The 17250-nt window shown below is 38.6% G+C and overlaps 1 protein-coding gene and 1 pseudogene across 2 annotated transcripts; both read left to right on the forward strand.

The window, feature by feature from the left end:
* Positions 1 to 4696: 4696 nt before the first annotated feature.
* On the forward strand, positions 4697 to 12010 carry LOC126622994 (uncharacterized). Of its 2 annotated transcripts, XM_050291659.1 has the most exons (10): positions 4697 to 4868; positions 5764 to 5800; positions 5882 to 9004; positions 9099 to 9179; positions 9932 to 10084; positions 10442 to 10605; positions 10702 to 10849; positions 11017 to 11139; positions 11270 to 11357; positions 11546 to 12010. In XM_050291659.1, exons 3-10 carry the CDS (start codon positions 5957 to 5959, stop codon positions 11746 to 11748), a joined length of 4008 nt encoding a protein of 1335 aa, XP_050147616.1. In that variant the 5' UTR covers positions 4697 to 4868; positions 5764 to 5800; positions 5882 to 5956; the 3' UTR covers positions 11749 to 12010. The 2 variants fall into 2 exon arrangements, with proteins under 2 accessions (XP_050147616.1, XP_050147615.1); XM_050291658.1 differs by lacking the exon at positions 5764 to 5800.
* Positions 12011 to 13769: 1759 nt separating this feature from the next.
* LOC126623004 (APO protein 1, chloroplastic-like) lies at positions 13770 to 15053 on the forward strand (annotated as a pseudogene).
* Positions 15054 to 17250: the final 2197 nt, after the last annotated feature.

A 17250-nucleotide genomic window follows, 5' to 3' on the forward strand; every position in this document is an offset into this window, starting at 1 on the left:
GTCAGTAGAAATTATTTTTGCTCCCCGGGATTGTAATAGGGCAGCACATTTATTGGTTTTTTTGTTTCGAGGGGGGTGGCCTTCATAGATGGGGCTATTCTGAGACGTAGTGGTTGTTTAATACTTTGTCCTCTGATGTAAATGTTTTCATTCGAATTTAATTAAAATTTTCAAAGTTGAATAAAAAGAAAGAAAAACAATTCAAGACAATACAGCGTCTGGTCGTTTTAGTCTTTCGATAATTACTTACATGACATGTGTGGGGCCCACTTTGTTGCACGAGTAGTCTCAAACAGTAAGAACTAGAGTGGCTTGATTTGTAGAACAAAAAAAGAAGCGGTTTGAATTGTTAAAGAAGGGAAAAGGTTGGGAACCTTTTAAAAAGTGACCCGAAATTAAAGGGGTGGATTTCGCAACTAGCTCTTACATAATTAAACATTCATCCAAAATAAAGCAAGAAAATGTCAAATCTACTGTTTCTTCGTACACTTCTTTTTGAATCAACCCATCATCTCACATGTCTTGCTGCTTCTATTTTGGATGTATTTCTTGCGAATGGTCAATTAAAATATTCTACTATTCAATATATGATATTTAAAAGCTTGTTTGGAAATACTTTTCGGATGATTTAAAGCGTTTTTAGATAAAATGTTTTGAGATTCCAAATGATTCACTTGTGTTGTTACTAAATATTAATTTCAAAAATATTTTCACCTAAAACGTTTTCAGTCGAACTATTGTATTAAACATAATGATAAATATTCTCACTACAGTTAAACTCAACGCTAGTACTATTGTCTAGCAGTACTTATAATTGAGATGTTCGCGGTTCAACTCACGGGCTTCGATACCTAATGACGATTGAACCAATAAAATATTATAATTTGGTATGAAAAAATAATTTAATTAATCCAATAGAAGGTTACAAGCCAAGAGAAAGGAAGGCAAAATAACTCAAATACATTAGGGGAACCGATACATAAAAGCACAACCCAATTAAATAAACTAAAACGGAAACTCAAATCTCTAATTTCTGACCACAAAAAGCAACGTCTGCCACCATCACTACCATGAAAGTCTTGTCAGCAGTCGAATCAACAATATTAGAGAAAACGACCGAGTGATGAAAACAAATAAGACATCACAGCACAAAAGTACCAAACCCGCATCAAGAAGCACACCACATTCAGATTTCTTCACCAAAGACACAGATTCAAAAGATAGTCACCATATCTAAATCACATTCACGAATCCTTGCAAATATATACAAACACAGTAACACATGGATATAAGGTGAGGCTAAGAGGTATGTACAATACCCTTACTTTGGCCGAAGCTGCAATACATTGGCCCTTGATGGAAATCCGGCAAGTTGTTTGGGGGTGGGACAGTGAGGGAGGAAAATAAATATGGCAACCATATTCAACCCCGGAATCTGCAGATCATAGCAAAGGATGGGGTGGGGATGGTTGTAACGCCCCAAAAAAAAAATTATTTGGAAGCTAATCACAGTGATATGCCCAAAATAAAATCATGGTTAATCAATATTCTATTAACCACCATAAATCAAATTCGATCATTTTATGGCCGCATCTAACTTTCTTGTTAGACAACCTACGTACCCTCAAACGGGATCAAGTCAATCGTAGTTCACCACCTTATTTAAACAGCGTAACTCTTTTAATTCACTCAACCAATCAACGATATGTGGGACTTTTCTCCACAATACTATCTATATATTTTATATATACATATACATATACATATACATATACATATACATATACATATACATATATATATATATATATATATATTCATACCCACATAATATGCATACGCATAGAAATGAAAAGTTATGTTTTTTTTTGTTGGAAAAATTGTGTTTTTTTTTTTTTTTGGAAATGAATCAGGAAGAAAGGAAAGGAAGAACAATCTAGTCCTCCCCCCCCCCACAAAAAAAAAAAACCATTTTTTTTTTCCTTGAAGGTCCCGTCCTCCCAGGTAACTCAATCGAACAAATGCATGAAATCAGGAAGAAAGGAGAGGAAGAACAATCTAGTTCTTCACCCACCCCCCCCCCCCCCCCCCCCCCCCCCCAAAACAAAAAAAACCAGTTTTTTTCCCCGAAGGTCCCGTCCTCCCAGGTAACTCGATCGAACAAATGCATGTTAGGTGGCAAATTCACAGGTATAGCCGTCTTGCATGTATGACAGGTGGAACATGGGAATCTGATAACACATAGATTTTTTATTTATTTTTCTTTCCAACGAGTTCACCCAAAGGAAAAGGATAGGTGATATAAGCTCAAACTTTAGGGTACAAAGTCAATCTCAACTTCTTTGTTATTTCCCTTTATTGAATTTCATTAACCATCCATTAATCTGTCTTTCAAATTCTTCCATTTAATTATAAAAAATTGTATAACTAAATCATACGTCTAAAAATTCAGGAATATTACATTTGATCATCTTTAAAATAAATCTCATCATCGAGATTTCTGATTACTAAATAATGGAAGAGATGTAAACCAATCCCACCGTTCCATTTATATTGAATGAAATCAAAATCTTAGTATATGAATTCATTCATATCCAAAAATTAACCAATAAATAATCATCACAGGCTTCCCACATATTATAACTTCCAGTCACAATCAATGGCAATACCAATAATCATCATTGGCTATACAAAGATGTTAGCACGATTCTTCTCTCAAAACTCGTGTATAGAATAATTCAACCTGATGACCGGTCCCGCGGTCGATTACTCTCACTGCAATTTCACAACAATGCGAAGTGGGGTAACAAGAGTGTCCATTTACTTCCTACACCACATATCCAAGTACCCTCCCTAAGGAATATAGGTACATGTCTGTTTATGTAGGCCTCTAGAGGTTTAGGGGATTGAAACCCAAGGCAGCGCACGGTGCCCCTCACTCCTAGTGCCACTCAATCTATGAGCGTTCATTTCACGAACTATACCATATAGACTATCTTGCAGGAGTAGCCCGTCCGTATAACACCCTCTGAAGATTTAAGGAATCGAAACCTAGGAGAACCAGACAATCCTTTTCACTCTCATGTCTTCGAAATAATTCAAGTGAATGCACCTTCATTCATAAGACTCATGCAATGGTTCAATATCACTGCAAGTCATATTTCACGCCAATAAGAGTGGAGAGACAGAGCGAGTAGTTTAGCTAAAGTTTAGAGAGAGTAGAAACTAGATTAACACACAACACTTACAATTCTTGTCAAACGCCAATGTCACTCATCAGAGGAAAAATATCCCGTTAAGCCGAAATTATAGCACACATAATAATTATAAATAATAAAAAGAAAAAACTAATGAAAATAACTTGAAAATTTTGAGTTTTAACAATAAGAACAAAATAAAGGGTAAAGTGAATAGTATCAGGATTGACTTTTTAGTGTGAAAATATGGTTTTTCGTTAAAATAAACAGTACCGGGAGCTTTTCGTTAAAGTTTCCTAAAAAAAAATCCTTGCAATCATACATTCTAACTACAGTTTCCAGTAACAGGGAACTACCTATAATAACCAACGACTTAACCAATGTAGCAATTCATATTAGAATAGATAAATTCTTCAAATACAAAAGTCACAAATAATCTCACAATCTGTAAAAATAGCTTTTAAAAATTTACCTTGAATTGTAAAGCTCAGCTCCATAACATTGTGTAGCTGAAAACGATTGCCAAAACTTTGTAGCTCAAAATGATTCATGAATAAAAATTTACACCAAAACTTACGATTTTTGGGAAAAGGTTTTTAAGTGGAACAACTATTTTCTGCTTTCTGAGAAGCAAACCAACGAAGAACTCAAGAATATAGTATATTGTAGAGTATAATCGTTTGCTCTGATATCACTTGTAATCCCCCAAATTTTTTTTTATTTGGAAGCTAATCACGGTGATAGACTCAAAATAAAATCATGGTTAATCAATATTCTATTAACCACCATAAATCAAATTCGATCATTTTATGGCTGTATCTAACTTTCTTGTTAGACTGCCTACGTACCCTCAAACGGGATCGAACCAATCCTAGTTCACCACCTTATTTAAACAGCGTAACACTACACAAGAAACAATACCTTCTTGGCTAGAAATTTCAACAATTACATGAAAATAGGACTTCCTCAAAGGATTTCAATTGTATATTTGGTCACCAGTTTAATCAGTAGTCATCATTTCAATTCACTCAACCAATCAACGATATGTAGCACTTTTCTCCACAATAACGTATGTGAAAACTGTCTATATATTGACTTTGTACCCTAAAGTTTTTGCATATATCACCTATCTTTTTCCTTTGGGTGAAATCATTGGAAGGAAAGAAAAAAAAATCTATGTGCCATCAGATTCCCTTTCCTTAGCCCATAAGTAAAATTTTCTCATCATAGGTTGACAGATTAGGATTGAAACAAATATCTATGAGTGGAATATTTGATTTTTAGACCACCGAATTGGGTCATATCAAATGCGACCGAGTTCACACCTTGGGTACACTCACGGGACCTCCGAAAGCCTGCGAAGGAATATCCACTCCGGCTCCAACTGGCATGTGTACTACACGCTCCATTAAAACGCGTGGCTCTCCTTCTTTCATTTGTTTGTAAATGATTTTTTGTTTTTGTCTGCCGTGCAAGATAAATAATCGTTAAACTGTGCTGAGGGGGACGTAAAATCAGAGACGCCCAAATCTTGTTAAAAAACAAATAAAAAGAAGAAAATTGTAGGAAAAAGTGAGAGCCTTTGAGCTCAGAGACGGTTCAACTAGCATCGGAGAGAGAGAGAGAGGGAGTGTTCGTGCTCTTGATCGATGGATTGTAGTTTTTTCGGAGGTAATCATTGTATTAATCTTCTTGATTTTTTAATTTTCGGATCGTTTTTGTGTTGGTTTATCCGATTATTGTACGGATTTCAGCTGGATCTCTCGCAAGATTTTGTCTTTTATCGTTAATTTGGGGATTAGATGTTTAATTTTGAGCTAATTTTGTGTGAGGTTGACTGGGTCGGAGTTCGTATGCTGAAATCTTGCGTTTTTGATTTAGTGTTTCTGTGTGCTCAATTAGGTTTTTTTTTTTTTTAATTGGGATTAATTTGGTGGGTTTAGGATCTTGAATCTGAGTTGCATGCCGGCGCCTCAAAATCTATCTGAAGTCTCCTCTAGTCCTTTCTGGTCCAATAATTTAATGATTTAGTCAATTTTACGAGTTATGCATTTGTTCGTGGATTGTCTAATTTGATTAAGATTGTGTTACTGGCATTGACTGTAGCGAAAAGCCGAGCAGTCTTAGCTGTGTGATTGTCAAACATCTGTATACGGTTTGCATACGATGGAAGTCGTGGTCATTGATGATGCAGTCTTGAGTTGATCCAGACAATGTGAATTGTAGGATGTCTTTCAGATTCTAGTCGTGTTGATTTATTGCCTGTTTGATCACTGAGAATAAGAATAAACGATTGAGAAATTAGGAAATCCTATAAACGACTTTTTGCAACTTTTGTCTTATTTAGGGAGAAGCGTGATTCGAAGCGTATGAATGTGCTTCAACTACAATGTATGTGAATAATATCATAGCATTTCTGAAAATTACATAATTACGAGAGATTTTTTCGGGTTAAAATATTTGATTATGTAGTTTGCACTTTAGACTTGGATTATCTGTATATGGATTACTTTTTTGTTTATCAGATCATTGATGCATTTGAATTCTAATTCATAACTTGTTTAAGGTGCTTCAAGTTTCTGACTGCTGTCTTGTTGGAGAAGGTTGTTTTCTTAGACGTTGCTCGTGCTTAGAAATTATCCTTATGGTTAACTGATCTAGTGATACCTCATTTGCTCTCTCAGGTTACTAGTTAAGGATTGCTTTGTTGGAAGAATGTTTGCTGTTGGCAAGGATTGCAGTTGGCTACCCATGGGAACATGCTTACGTGTCATATTTACTGCTTGTTTGCTTGGATGTTTGTCCATGTGACTTTAGACAGCATGGATAGAAATATGGGTAGAGGTGCAATGGATCAACATAAAAACTATGAGCACGTTCGCTACAATAATGTTGAAGCTAGAAACGACGGAAATGGGTCATCCAATCAAAGGTACTTCCAGGATCCATCAAGTAATGCTAGTACTAACATGCGACCTCCAGATTACAATGTTGCTGTTGGAGCCAGGCCTGTGTTGAATTACTCCATTCAGACTGGTGAGGAATTTGCTCTGGAATTCATGAGGGAAAGAGTGAACCCAAGGCAACATTTAGCTTCTGGGGATCCTAATAGTGCTCCTAACTATATGGATCTAAAAGGCTTACTGGGAATTAGCCATACAGGTTCAGAAAGTGGGTCTGATACTTCGTTACCGAACATGGTAGATAAAGGGCGTGTCCAGGAATTTGAAAGAAAGGCATCTTATGCACATGAAGATAAGGGTTACTTTGATTCGGTACGATTACCACAAACCTCATCCAGGAATGACAGCAATCGAGGACTTCATTATGCTTCTTCAGGAATGTCTGATAGCTCAGTGAGGAAAGTGAAGTTTCTCTGCAGCTTTGGTGGTAAAATTTTGCCTCGTCCGAGTGATGGAAGGCTTAGATATGTTGGAGGTGAAACACGTATGATACGGTTAAACAGGGATATCTTTTGGCAGGATCTGATGCAGAAAATGTTTACAATTTATGACCAAACTCGTGCAATAAAGTATCAGCTTCCCGGTGAGGATCTTGATGCACTTGTTTCTGTTTCATGCGATGAAGATCTGCAAAACATGATGGATGAGTTCAATGGGCTACAAGATGGGGGATCACAGAAACCTAGGGTGTTCCTGTTTTCTCATGTTGATTTGGAGGATTCTCAGTATGGTGTAGAAAGCGTGGACGGTGATTCTGAGATTCAGTATGTAGTTGCTGTAAATGGTATTGACTTAGGTTCAAGAAAGAATTCTATTGCTTTGGCAAGTTCTTCAGGCAACAACTTGGAAGAGTTGCTCAGTCTAAACGTTGCAAGGGAGAGCACTCGAGCAGTGCCTGATACAGTTGGTGCTGGCACAGCACCTTCAGCACCAAATGTGCCTATCTCAACTGACGTTTCTTCTCAATCAGGATTTCCAGGTTCTTCAAGGGCATATGAATCCAATTCACAACCATACCAGGGGCAGATGATGCATAGTGGAGAAGCCAGACAACATCCAGTGTCAACTTTCCACTCTGTCACCGGGAAAGATGGTCAGACTGCTGTGCCTTCATCGGTTCCATTACAATATGATTCAAGTTCTCTCACTTCACATCATGCAACACCTGGAGGAAATATGGATTCAGTGCCTATATCCGGCCAATCCCCTCAACAGGGGGGATTGATTGAAGAGCAGCTATATGGTGGCATGCGTGGGCAAGGTTCAGAATTGCCCGTAAAGGAGACGAAATTGAAAAAAAACAGCTCAGCAAAAAAGATAAATGAACCTGAGAAAATTCAATCCTTAGAGAAGGAAGTTCCACCAAAGGAAGCAAGAATGAAGAGAGAGAATTCTCTCCATAAGATAAATGAAAGCGATAAACCTAGGAATTTAGAAAATGAAAACACTGTTTCTCTACCTTCATCTGACGGTTCAGTTCCCAATCATATTTCTAGGGATCAAGTTTCAGTTGCCAATTCAGCAGCAGAGACAGGATCACCTTTGTTGGCTTCAAGAAGCAGCAAAAAGCTCCAGGAACCTCGACAAAAACCAATCACCTCTGAAGATGTAAATGATGGGAAAAAGATCAATGAAGATGACCAATTCCACACAGCCAGTGGACAGTCTAATCCTGGATATGGTGGCTCTGAGGTTGATTCAATGGACTTTAGCTACCCTGAACCACCTGTGGCTCCTCAGCGTGTCTATCATTCTGAGCGGATCCCCAGGGAACAAGCAGAATTGAACCGTTTATCAAAATCTGGTGATTCTTTTGGTTCCCAGTTTATGGTAACTCAAGCACATCCCGATCACTCACAACCAATTGCGGAATCCGTGGAGAAATTGCATGGTGAGAATGTCCCTTTGCAGTCTGAGCAGTCTGTGCAGCCGGGCTTACCTTCAAAACTATTGCACGTTGAAGATGGACTGGCACAGTTTGAAAAGCATAAAGAATTTGCTGAAAATATAAGTAAAATGAGTTCTGATGCTTATGATGAGGGGCTTGAGTCAAAGGTACACAAATTGGATCAGGAAATGGGCTGGCCAAAAGATAACTACAAAGACCCAAGTAGCAATGATAAAGTAGCGGCTGCGCTGACTCAACAAACTGCTGAACGGGAAACATTTGGGAAGCGTACACATGATTCTGCTTCAGTTCAACCAGAATTTAAATGGTCTGAGATTGCTGCCAATAAGGACAATGAGAATAATGCCAAGGGTCATGGACAGCCATTGGCTAGGGCAGAGAACCCAGCCAAAGGTGTTGCTCATGGGGAGTCTGCTGCTGGTGCTGGCACTCCGGAGCAGGGAGACATTCTCATTGATATTAATGACCGCTTTCCGCGTGACTTCCTGTCCGATATATTTTCTAAAGCTAGAATCTCAGGGGATCTTTCTGATCTTCCTCCACTTCCTGGCGATGGAACTGGCTTGAGCTTGAACATGGAGAATCCCGAGCCTAAGCATTGGTCGTATTTCCGAAATTTGGCTCAGAATGAATTTGTAAGAAAAGATGTTTCCCTTATGGATCAGGACCATCTGGGTTTCTCATCCCCACCGACTGATATTGGATCAGGAGCTCCAGTAGATTACAGCTTTCCACCTTTGAAGTCTGATGGAGTTGTTTTTGGTCACACTGATTCCCAAATAAATTTTGATGAAGATATTCGGCAAGGTTTGCCTGCTTTAGCTGGACCAAACAAAGTGAATTTAGGTTCAGATTACAATCCTACGCCACTAAAGGGAATTGAAAGTGAGCAGCTGGATGGGGTAAATCATGGAGTAAGAGAATCAGAGTACGAGGTATTTCTTCTGTATCTTTTACTAGCAAATCACACTGTTATCAACTTATCATATTGATTGCCTCTGACCAATTTTCTATTGCCCTTTCTTGTAGGATGGTGAGCTAAATATTCAGAACACAGCTGTACCTATTGTCGATATTCCTTTGGAAGAATTTGATATTACTACCTTGCAGGTAAGATAGTTTACCTATTACAATTTCTATTGCATTATGGAAACGTTAACTAGTGGTCTTCGTTTTAACCTATCAATAAACTATACAGATCTGTTTTTCTTTCCTTTCTGTTCTTTCAACCATAAGAATTTTTAGTATCCTTGTTCAATTAAAGTCAAGGAAGTATTAGAGTAAATCTAGTAGTACTTGGGTTGTATTTGGAAGTAAAATTTTGCCTTTCCACCATAGAATTCTGCCTGAACAGCCTGCTTATTAGCGGTGTTGACACTCCCACCATGTTCCTTTTCTGTAGTTCTATTTTATGGAAACCACCAATCCCTCAAACATCAGAGTATATAGTATTATACTTCCCTAACTACCATGGCACTGCCATTACTAACTTACAGTTTTATTTCTTCATACCATTTTTGGCATCTTGCCACCTCTAATTTTACAACTGTTAAACCTAAATGACTGCCTAATAGAATGTATTGCATACCAGCTCTGCCTTGTGTCTATGCTACATGAATCCTGGTTATTTTTTTTACTTTGATTTGTTTAGTAGAAGCTTCATTGTCATGCTAATATCAAATATCCCAACTTTTGCACAGCAAAATTGATTGATGGAACATCTTGCCGTGTATTCATCATGTAGTGTCAGACACATACGTTTATCCCTTATTAATATCATCCGCACCTTGTTCTGTTGTGCAAATTGGAGATTTTTGAAGTCTGTTAATTCTCTTGTTGGCCATCTATGTATTTCAATGCAGATCATAGAGAATGAAGATCTTGAAGAGCTTAGGGAATTGGGTTCTGGCACATTTGGAACTGTTTATCATGGAAAATGGAGGGGAACAGATGTGGCCATTAAGCGGATAAAAAAGAGCTGTTTCACAGGGCGTTCATCAGAGCAAGAAAGACTGGTGAGTCAGAACAGAGAGTTTTTTTGTTCAATAGTTCACTAAGCTAGAGGTCGAGTGAGTCATGTCAGGTGAATATGTTTTTCCAGTCAAACTCGAAGAATATTTCTATTATGATATTATACAGAATGAAGGCTATAAACAATCCATCGATTCAAATTCAGATGGCTGTCATCCCTCCATCGTCTAGTCTGGTAGTGATAGTTATATCAGATATTTACAGTAACCTCTCGGTGCTGGGTGGTGGAGGGTAGCATTCACCTACAGCATTGTGCTCATTAACTTGTCATTATGCGACATGTCAATAACAATAACCATTGATCCTCTTCTTCTTTTTTTCTTTTCTTTCCCCCTGTTCAGACTGTTGAGTTCTGGCGCGAAGCTGAAATTCTTTCGAAGCTTCACCATCCAAATGTGGTGGCATTTTATGGCGTTGTCCAGAATGGACCAGGAGGAACACTAGCCACAGTGGCCGAGTTCATGGTGAATGGCTCTCTGAGGCATGTTTTACTTAGCAAGGAAAGGTAATACTGTTCTCTTTAGTTATGTCAATGATGTAATCCTTACCAGTGTACCAGGCACTTCAATCTTTATCTTATATTGGTTTTGTGAATTCCCAGACATCTTGATCGTCGTAAGAGGCTCATTATTGCGATGGATGCAGCATTTGGAATGGAATATCTACATTCAAAAAACATAGTGCACTTTGATTTGAAATGCGACAATTTGCTTGTAAACTTGAAAGACCCTCAACGACCCATTTGCAAGGTATTTGTATAATTCTTGTTGTCTATATAAGATTCTATAGTTGATCAGGAATTCATGATAGAATCGAGCTTATTATGTGGGTCTTTTTTATCGTCCTTCTTTGCCAAGCTGTTATCATGTTCCAAAATCAAACATTGTATTTAGCAGAGAATTGTATAATTTTGCAGGTAGCGGATTTTGGCTTGTCAAAAATCAAAAGAAATACCTTAGTCACTGGTGGTGTTAGGGGTACCCTACCATGGATGGCTCCAGAGCTTCTTAATGGTGGTAGCAGTAAGGTTTCTGAAAAGGTAGGATGGTACAATTCATATCTAATGCTTACTGGCAGAAAAAGAATGTTACTACCGCACAGTTTCAGCTGATTTTCTTTTCCACACACGTTGATGTAATGTCATCGAACCACTTTATTCCTGTTGACAGGTTGATGTATTCTCCTTTGGTATTGTCTTATGGGAGATTCTAACCGGTGAGGAGCCTTATGCCAATATGCATTACGGAGCAATCATAGGTGCGTACACTATGTTCTCTCTTCATGGTGTCTTACTGGGCTTCAGTCCGATATTCAAGCACTTATAACATCTTGTTTATTAGTCCTGGTGTTTTAGCGTGTGTTCATCGCTGAGCTGCTGATTTTTCGCGTGTATGGAGCCGAGAATGAAAGAGAAACCGGAAATACTGACACTTGGTTACTTGCAGGAGGCATTGTGAACAACACATTGAGGCCACATGTGCCACCCTTTTGTGATTCTGAATGGAAGTTGCTAATGGAGCAATGCTGGGCCGCGGATCCTGTTGTTCGCCCATCGTTTACAGAAATAACCAAACGCTTGAGGGTGATGACTGCAGCTTGCCGGCCTACTAAACCACCGGTTCAGCCACAGAACCAGGTCCCCAAGTAGCAGAGTTCGACGATGATTCCCTCGTGCAATCTCGGCTAAGCACGAGAGCCAATTATTATAAATTATTTATACCCCATGTAAGTTGTGTGTATTATATGAGTAGGGAGAAGGGCTCCCAACCAACTGTTTTACAGAACGCAACGGAGTGATTGTGTTTTTTGGTGCATAAAACCGGAAGAATTGGGTTTTATACGTAAATCAATTTATTTGTGTTCATACTTCATAGTGAAATACAAACTTTTATTTTTCCTTTTGTAAGAAAGCTCAAGTTTCAATGAAATAAACCAAAAAAAAAAAAAAAAAAAAGGAGCAGTGAAAGACAATTGTTTCATGTTCATTTGATCATCTACTTCAAGGGTCACTTTGGTTTTTTACTTTGGCTGCTCAAGATTGAGGAGTTCCTCTCAAGATATTTACGGAATTTCGTGCTCATGATTGAAACTGTTTTTATTATAAATTTATTCTGTAAAGATCATCATTGCAAAAAATCAATAAAATATGAGATTGCATCGAACATATGAAAATATATGGACGGATTTGGTAAAAGAATTACGAACAGTCTATCTATAGGGTACAATTGATTGACAAAACAATCTTATTTTGAATTGATTTTTTGCAGATATGATTTTTGTAGAATGATTTATAATACGAATGGTTCGAATATAAATACAAAGTTTCATAAATCTCAATCTTAAAGTGCCAAGCCGTTCTCCTTACATAATGTGACAATGATACTTAGAAAAAATAAAAAGGTCGCGTTCTAAAGTATTTTGCCAACATTTTAACATGTTAAAAGTTGTGTGCTCGAGATTTTATGTTTGACTCCTCTTTTAAAAACTTGCGATCTTGTGTTCGAATAATATTTTCTCGAAATTGCTTGTATAGAAAACATAACGTGGTAAAGTTAATCATTTTCATGTCAATAAATACATGTGGAGTTCAGATTCTCTTCATGTTAGGATTAGGGTTTAGCTGGACAGGTTAATAATTTAATTTATCATTTGGTTCAAGATTAATCCATCTCTTAAATCTTTCTTTTCGCTTTGTTGATAAGATTGAGTAAGTTTTCCTTGTTGAAAACTAAAAACAAAACACTTAAACACGGGAGTTAACAAAAAAAAAAAAAAAAAAAGATCAAGTAGCTTTAGATTTCTCAGTAGTTGTCTCAACTTGGTTGGAAGAGATATCAACTTCGACTCACCAAGTGCAATAAGTCAATGACGATCATTTTTCTTGAATTTGACACTTAGGTATGGCTAGTCCTATTATAGTGACGTAACTTTGTTGTGAGTGCATTATCTCGTTGGATTGTTTGCAGATGGATTATACATGATACTCGTGGTCTAGAAACTATCCAACAACGAGAAATAATAATTAATTTCCTATATATGCCCTCGTATTAGTGCGTTATTTACAACTATGTCATTTCCATCAATGGATAATGAAGGAGAAGCTGGCCGTAAATAAGACCGTTAATTGAAGAACAACAGCCACCCATGAACTCTTGACAGCAGCAGACTCGCAGTTTCGTGTTCTCAAAATTGCTGAAAGGTAAGCTCTTTCTCTCACGGACGCATGCCTGTTTCAAAGTTTTGAATTGCATTGTGTTTATCCGGCCGTCGTCTGCTGTGCACGCAAATTGTTTGACGAAAAGCCTCAGAGAACCCATCCAACATTAATTTGATGGGTTCTGTAAATTCTACAGTCCAAAAGCAACACCATTTCATTAGCTTTGGCTTTAACCAAGAAAAAAAAAACGTGGGATTTGGGCGGTGGTGCTGTGCTGCTGGAAAGATTTTTCCTTTTTGGTTGAATACCCATGTTTTTTTTATTGTATTTGTATCATTGTTCACTCATTAGCAATTTTGTCTCAGCTGTTACATATTGGAATTGAAATGCCATATTAATTATTGGGTAACTGGTTTTACTAGGCGACTGCAGACTCGTAATAATATTAGCTAGATGTTCCAGAATCCTCCAACAGTATCCTCTGCTTTGTGGGAGTCATATCCGAAGGGTGATCGAGTTCTTCTTTCATTTTTGATCTTCGATTTCTTATTTTAATCAAAGGCATTGCACAGCTGTTGCACGTCATTCCGGTATACGCTTGCACGTAAGTATGCTTTATTTGTATGATGTGGCCGTCTTTCAGAAGTTATGATGTGGCTGTACATAGCTATGTACTAACCTCTTAAAAACCTAGGTTTTAAATTGGAACAATAAAATGCTTCAATTTTTTTTCTGCAGTGAATGCTCTGAGGTTCACGTGAGCCACTCTGGTCATCACATACAGGACTGTCTTGGTGCAACCAGTGCTAAACGCCGGAGCTTCCACTCCTGGATCAAGGGTTCCGTCAATGACGTACTTGTACCCATCGAGGCATATCATCTCTATGACCCTTTTGGTCGGCACATTAAGCATGAAACTATATTTCAATATGACAGGATTCCAGCTGTTGTGGAGCTGTGCATCCAAGCTGGTGTTGAGATCCCTGAGTACCCTTCACGTCGAAGAACCAAACCCATCTGTATGATTGGAAGGAAAGTGATCTATCGAGGTGGATTGATTGAGGAGCCTCAACCAGGTATCTCTGCAAATTCATCATCACTTATTGATCTCGATACACATGGGGCTTGTGGGTGGTTTCCACCTCCACCACCATCAGATATTCCCAAGATTGCACAGGAGACAATGGATGCATATGAAACTGTTAAGCTGGGGGTGACAAAGCTGATGGATAAATACACAGTGAAGGCATGCGGGTATTGCTCCGAGGTTCACGTGGGACCTTGGGGTCACAATGCAAAGCTTTGTGGGGAATTCAAGCACCAATGGAGGGATGGGAAGCATGGCTGGCAGGATGCTACCGTGGATGAAGTTTTCCCTCCAAATTACATATGGTATGTCGAAGACCCCAAAGGGCCTCCGCTGAAGGGCGGTACACTGAAGAAGTTCTAGGGGAAGGCTCCGGCAGTTGTAGAGGTTTGCTTGCAGGCAGGTGCACAGATCCCTGAGAAATATAAACCCATGATGAGGCTTGACATTGTTGTCCCTGAAAGTGAGGAGGCACAATTAGTTGCCTGAAAATTAGACTTTTTGTGCAGCAGAATACTGTGACGCATGTATATATGATTTTTAACCTTTTGGTTACTTTCGAGAGTCTCGAACCCTAGACCTGTCCCAATTTGAACCCATCACCGCCTCCTTATTTTTCCGATTTCTTATTGTTAAACCCCACCCCCAAAATTATTGTAATTTCACATTTTCCCCTAAAGATTTATTGAAGTTACAAATTGGTCCCCTATTCTCTACCCAATCAGAATTCTGTTTTTTAGATTTTTCTCAAACTTCTCCTCCTCTCTCTGCTTGCCACATGGCAGATCCCCTCACCTTATCTCCCCCCCCCCCCCCCGAGTCAACCCTCAGCTCACTCTCTCTATCTCACTCTCGGATCTCTCTCTCTCAGCTCACCCTCCATTTTTCTCTCCGGCGAGACACACACATCCACAAACCCTGTTGAAAAACCCGCACACTAGACCTTGTTCTTTAATGTAACCAATGACAATAGACTAAACTAGCAAATATTAGAAAACTTAGAAACACACAAGAATTATATTGCTTTGGCAGAACTTTTACCTACGTCCAATTGTGATTTCTCTCACCGCTCCTTTGATTAATAATAGAGATTACAAAATTTTTGCAAACCCTAGAACTAATCTCAAAACTCACGACTGTTTGGCTATTTTCTTTCTCTCCTTAAAAATCAGCCTTGCCGTACTCTATTTATAGACATAGAGTTGGCTTACATGTCCCAAGGTTGATTGAATTCCTATTTCTAAGTGGACTAGGAAATTACACTTATCCAAATCCAAATAGACTTCTAGAAATTCAAACCTAAATTGAATAAGGAAAACTGAAATTCTATCCTAATCCCTTTAGGACAAGAATCTGTATCTCTAATTTTCCTAAACAATCCTAAACCAATTAGGACATACTTGACGAGCCAAAAACCTAACACAACCCAAACCACCCCAACAACGATGGCAACACCACCATCACCGTGCTAGCTCTCCATCTCTCTCTCTTCGTCTCTGTGGAGCACGGAGAACCCTCGACGAGTGTGGGTGTGCGAGCCCAAAATCCGGCCACCTTCGGCCTTTCTACGGTGTATCGAAGGTACCAATTTACTTTTTCTCATCTTTATCGTCTTTTTATTTGGTATATCGTAGGTTAAGGAGTAAATCGCGTTGATCGGAGCTCGGGAGGCTCCGACCTTCGTCTCAACAAGAACCGGGTCGTTCGACCCAAACCCAGATCCCAAAACCCATTTAACCTAGGCCTTAGGGGCCGTGCCAACTCGCTAAACCCTAAGCCTAACCCGTTTAACCCTAAACCCAAACCCTTTTTTAGTTAAACCCCAAGACCCTTTACTTTGGGCCGGGCTTTCAAGTCTAGGCCCTTTGACCCAAAACCCATTAGACCCAGGCCTTTGGGCCTTAGAACCCAGCCCAGTGGCGAAGCCCATGCCACCGAACCCAAGCCCAAACCTATTGGACCCCAACCTAAGAACCCAGGCCCAAACCCGGTCCAACCTAGCAGCCCAGCCGCGACTGGTCGGTGCGTGGGTGCATGCTGGTGCCGGCGTGTGGAGTACATACGCCATCGTCCACGGCGACGCCGGCGAATTTTTCGACGACCCACGGCTGCGTGTGGGGGTATCCGAGGTCTCCCTTTATGTTTTTTGATGTCCTGAATTCGTTTATGACGTCCGTTTTAAAAAATTCAATCGTTTGAGTATAGTTTTATTAATTGGACCCTTTATGTGTTTAGGTGCGAATATTAGCAGCGATTCTGTCATTCATATTTCGTACGGCTCTTCAACGACGGAGTATCTTCTAAAATGCATGTTTTAATAGTAGAAATGCATACATGAAAAGTATGATTTAATGGTTACGTTTTATGAAATGTTTTATAAGTAAATTGAATTTACACTATATGATTATCATGCTTTACTGAAAATATTTTGGAATACTATATTTTGTCGAACTTATGTTCTTTGTAATATATATGATGGATGACTATATACTATTTATTAACATGTTTTTACACTTCTTTGTAGTATATATGATTGATGACTATATTCTATGAAGATGTTTTTGAGATATATGTACCTATGTTTGTAAATAGTATGTTCAATGATTTTGTGCGTATCTAGTGGTCACTGTTTGGCCTATGGGCGAGGGAGATATATGGCTTCGGGTCGAGAAATATAGTGCCTACGAGCGTTTTGATACCACTAGTTAGCACACTATATACGATATATGTTTTATGAAAGGTTTTATGGCATACTAGGGTTTTCGGAAAACCTACTACATATTATACTATTGATGTTTTCATGAAACTTTGGGGGTTAGTATGTTGATAACTGTTTCAATATTATATATATATATATATATATATATAAACTTGGTTCACTCATGTTTGTTTTGCGCCCCTTGAAC

The sequence above is a fragment of the Malus sylvestris genome, chromosome 5, assembly GCF_916048215.2.
Source record: "Malus sylvestris chromosome 5, drMalSylv7.2, whole genome shotgun sequence".
NCBI lineage: Eukaryota > Viridiplantae > Streptophyta > Magnoliopsida > Rosales > Rosaceae > Malus > Malus sylvestris.

Coding starts and splice junctions, on each gene's coding strand:
- LOC126622994 (XM_050291659.1), top strand. CDS start 5,957: ATGCTTACGTGTCATATTTACTGCTTGTTTGCTTGGATGTTTGTCCAT. Junction 10,085..10,441: donor CATCAGAGCAAGAAAGACTG/GTGAGTCAGAAC, acceptor CCCCCTGTTCAG/ACTGTTGAGTTCTGGCGCGA. Junction 10,606..10,701: donor GTTTTACTTAGCAAGGAAAG/GTAATACTGTTC, acceptor GTGAATTCCCAG/ACATCTTGATCGTCGTAAGA.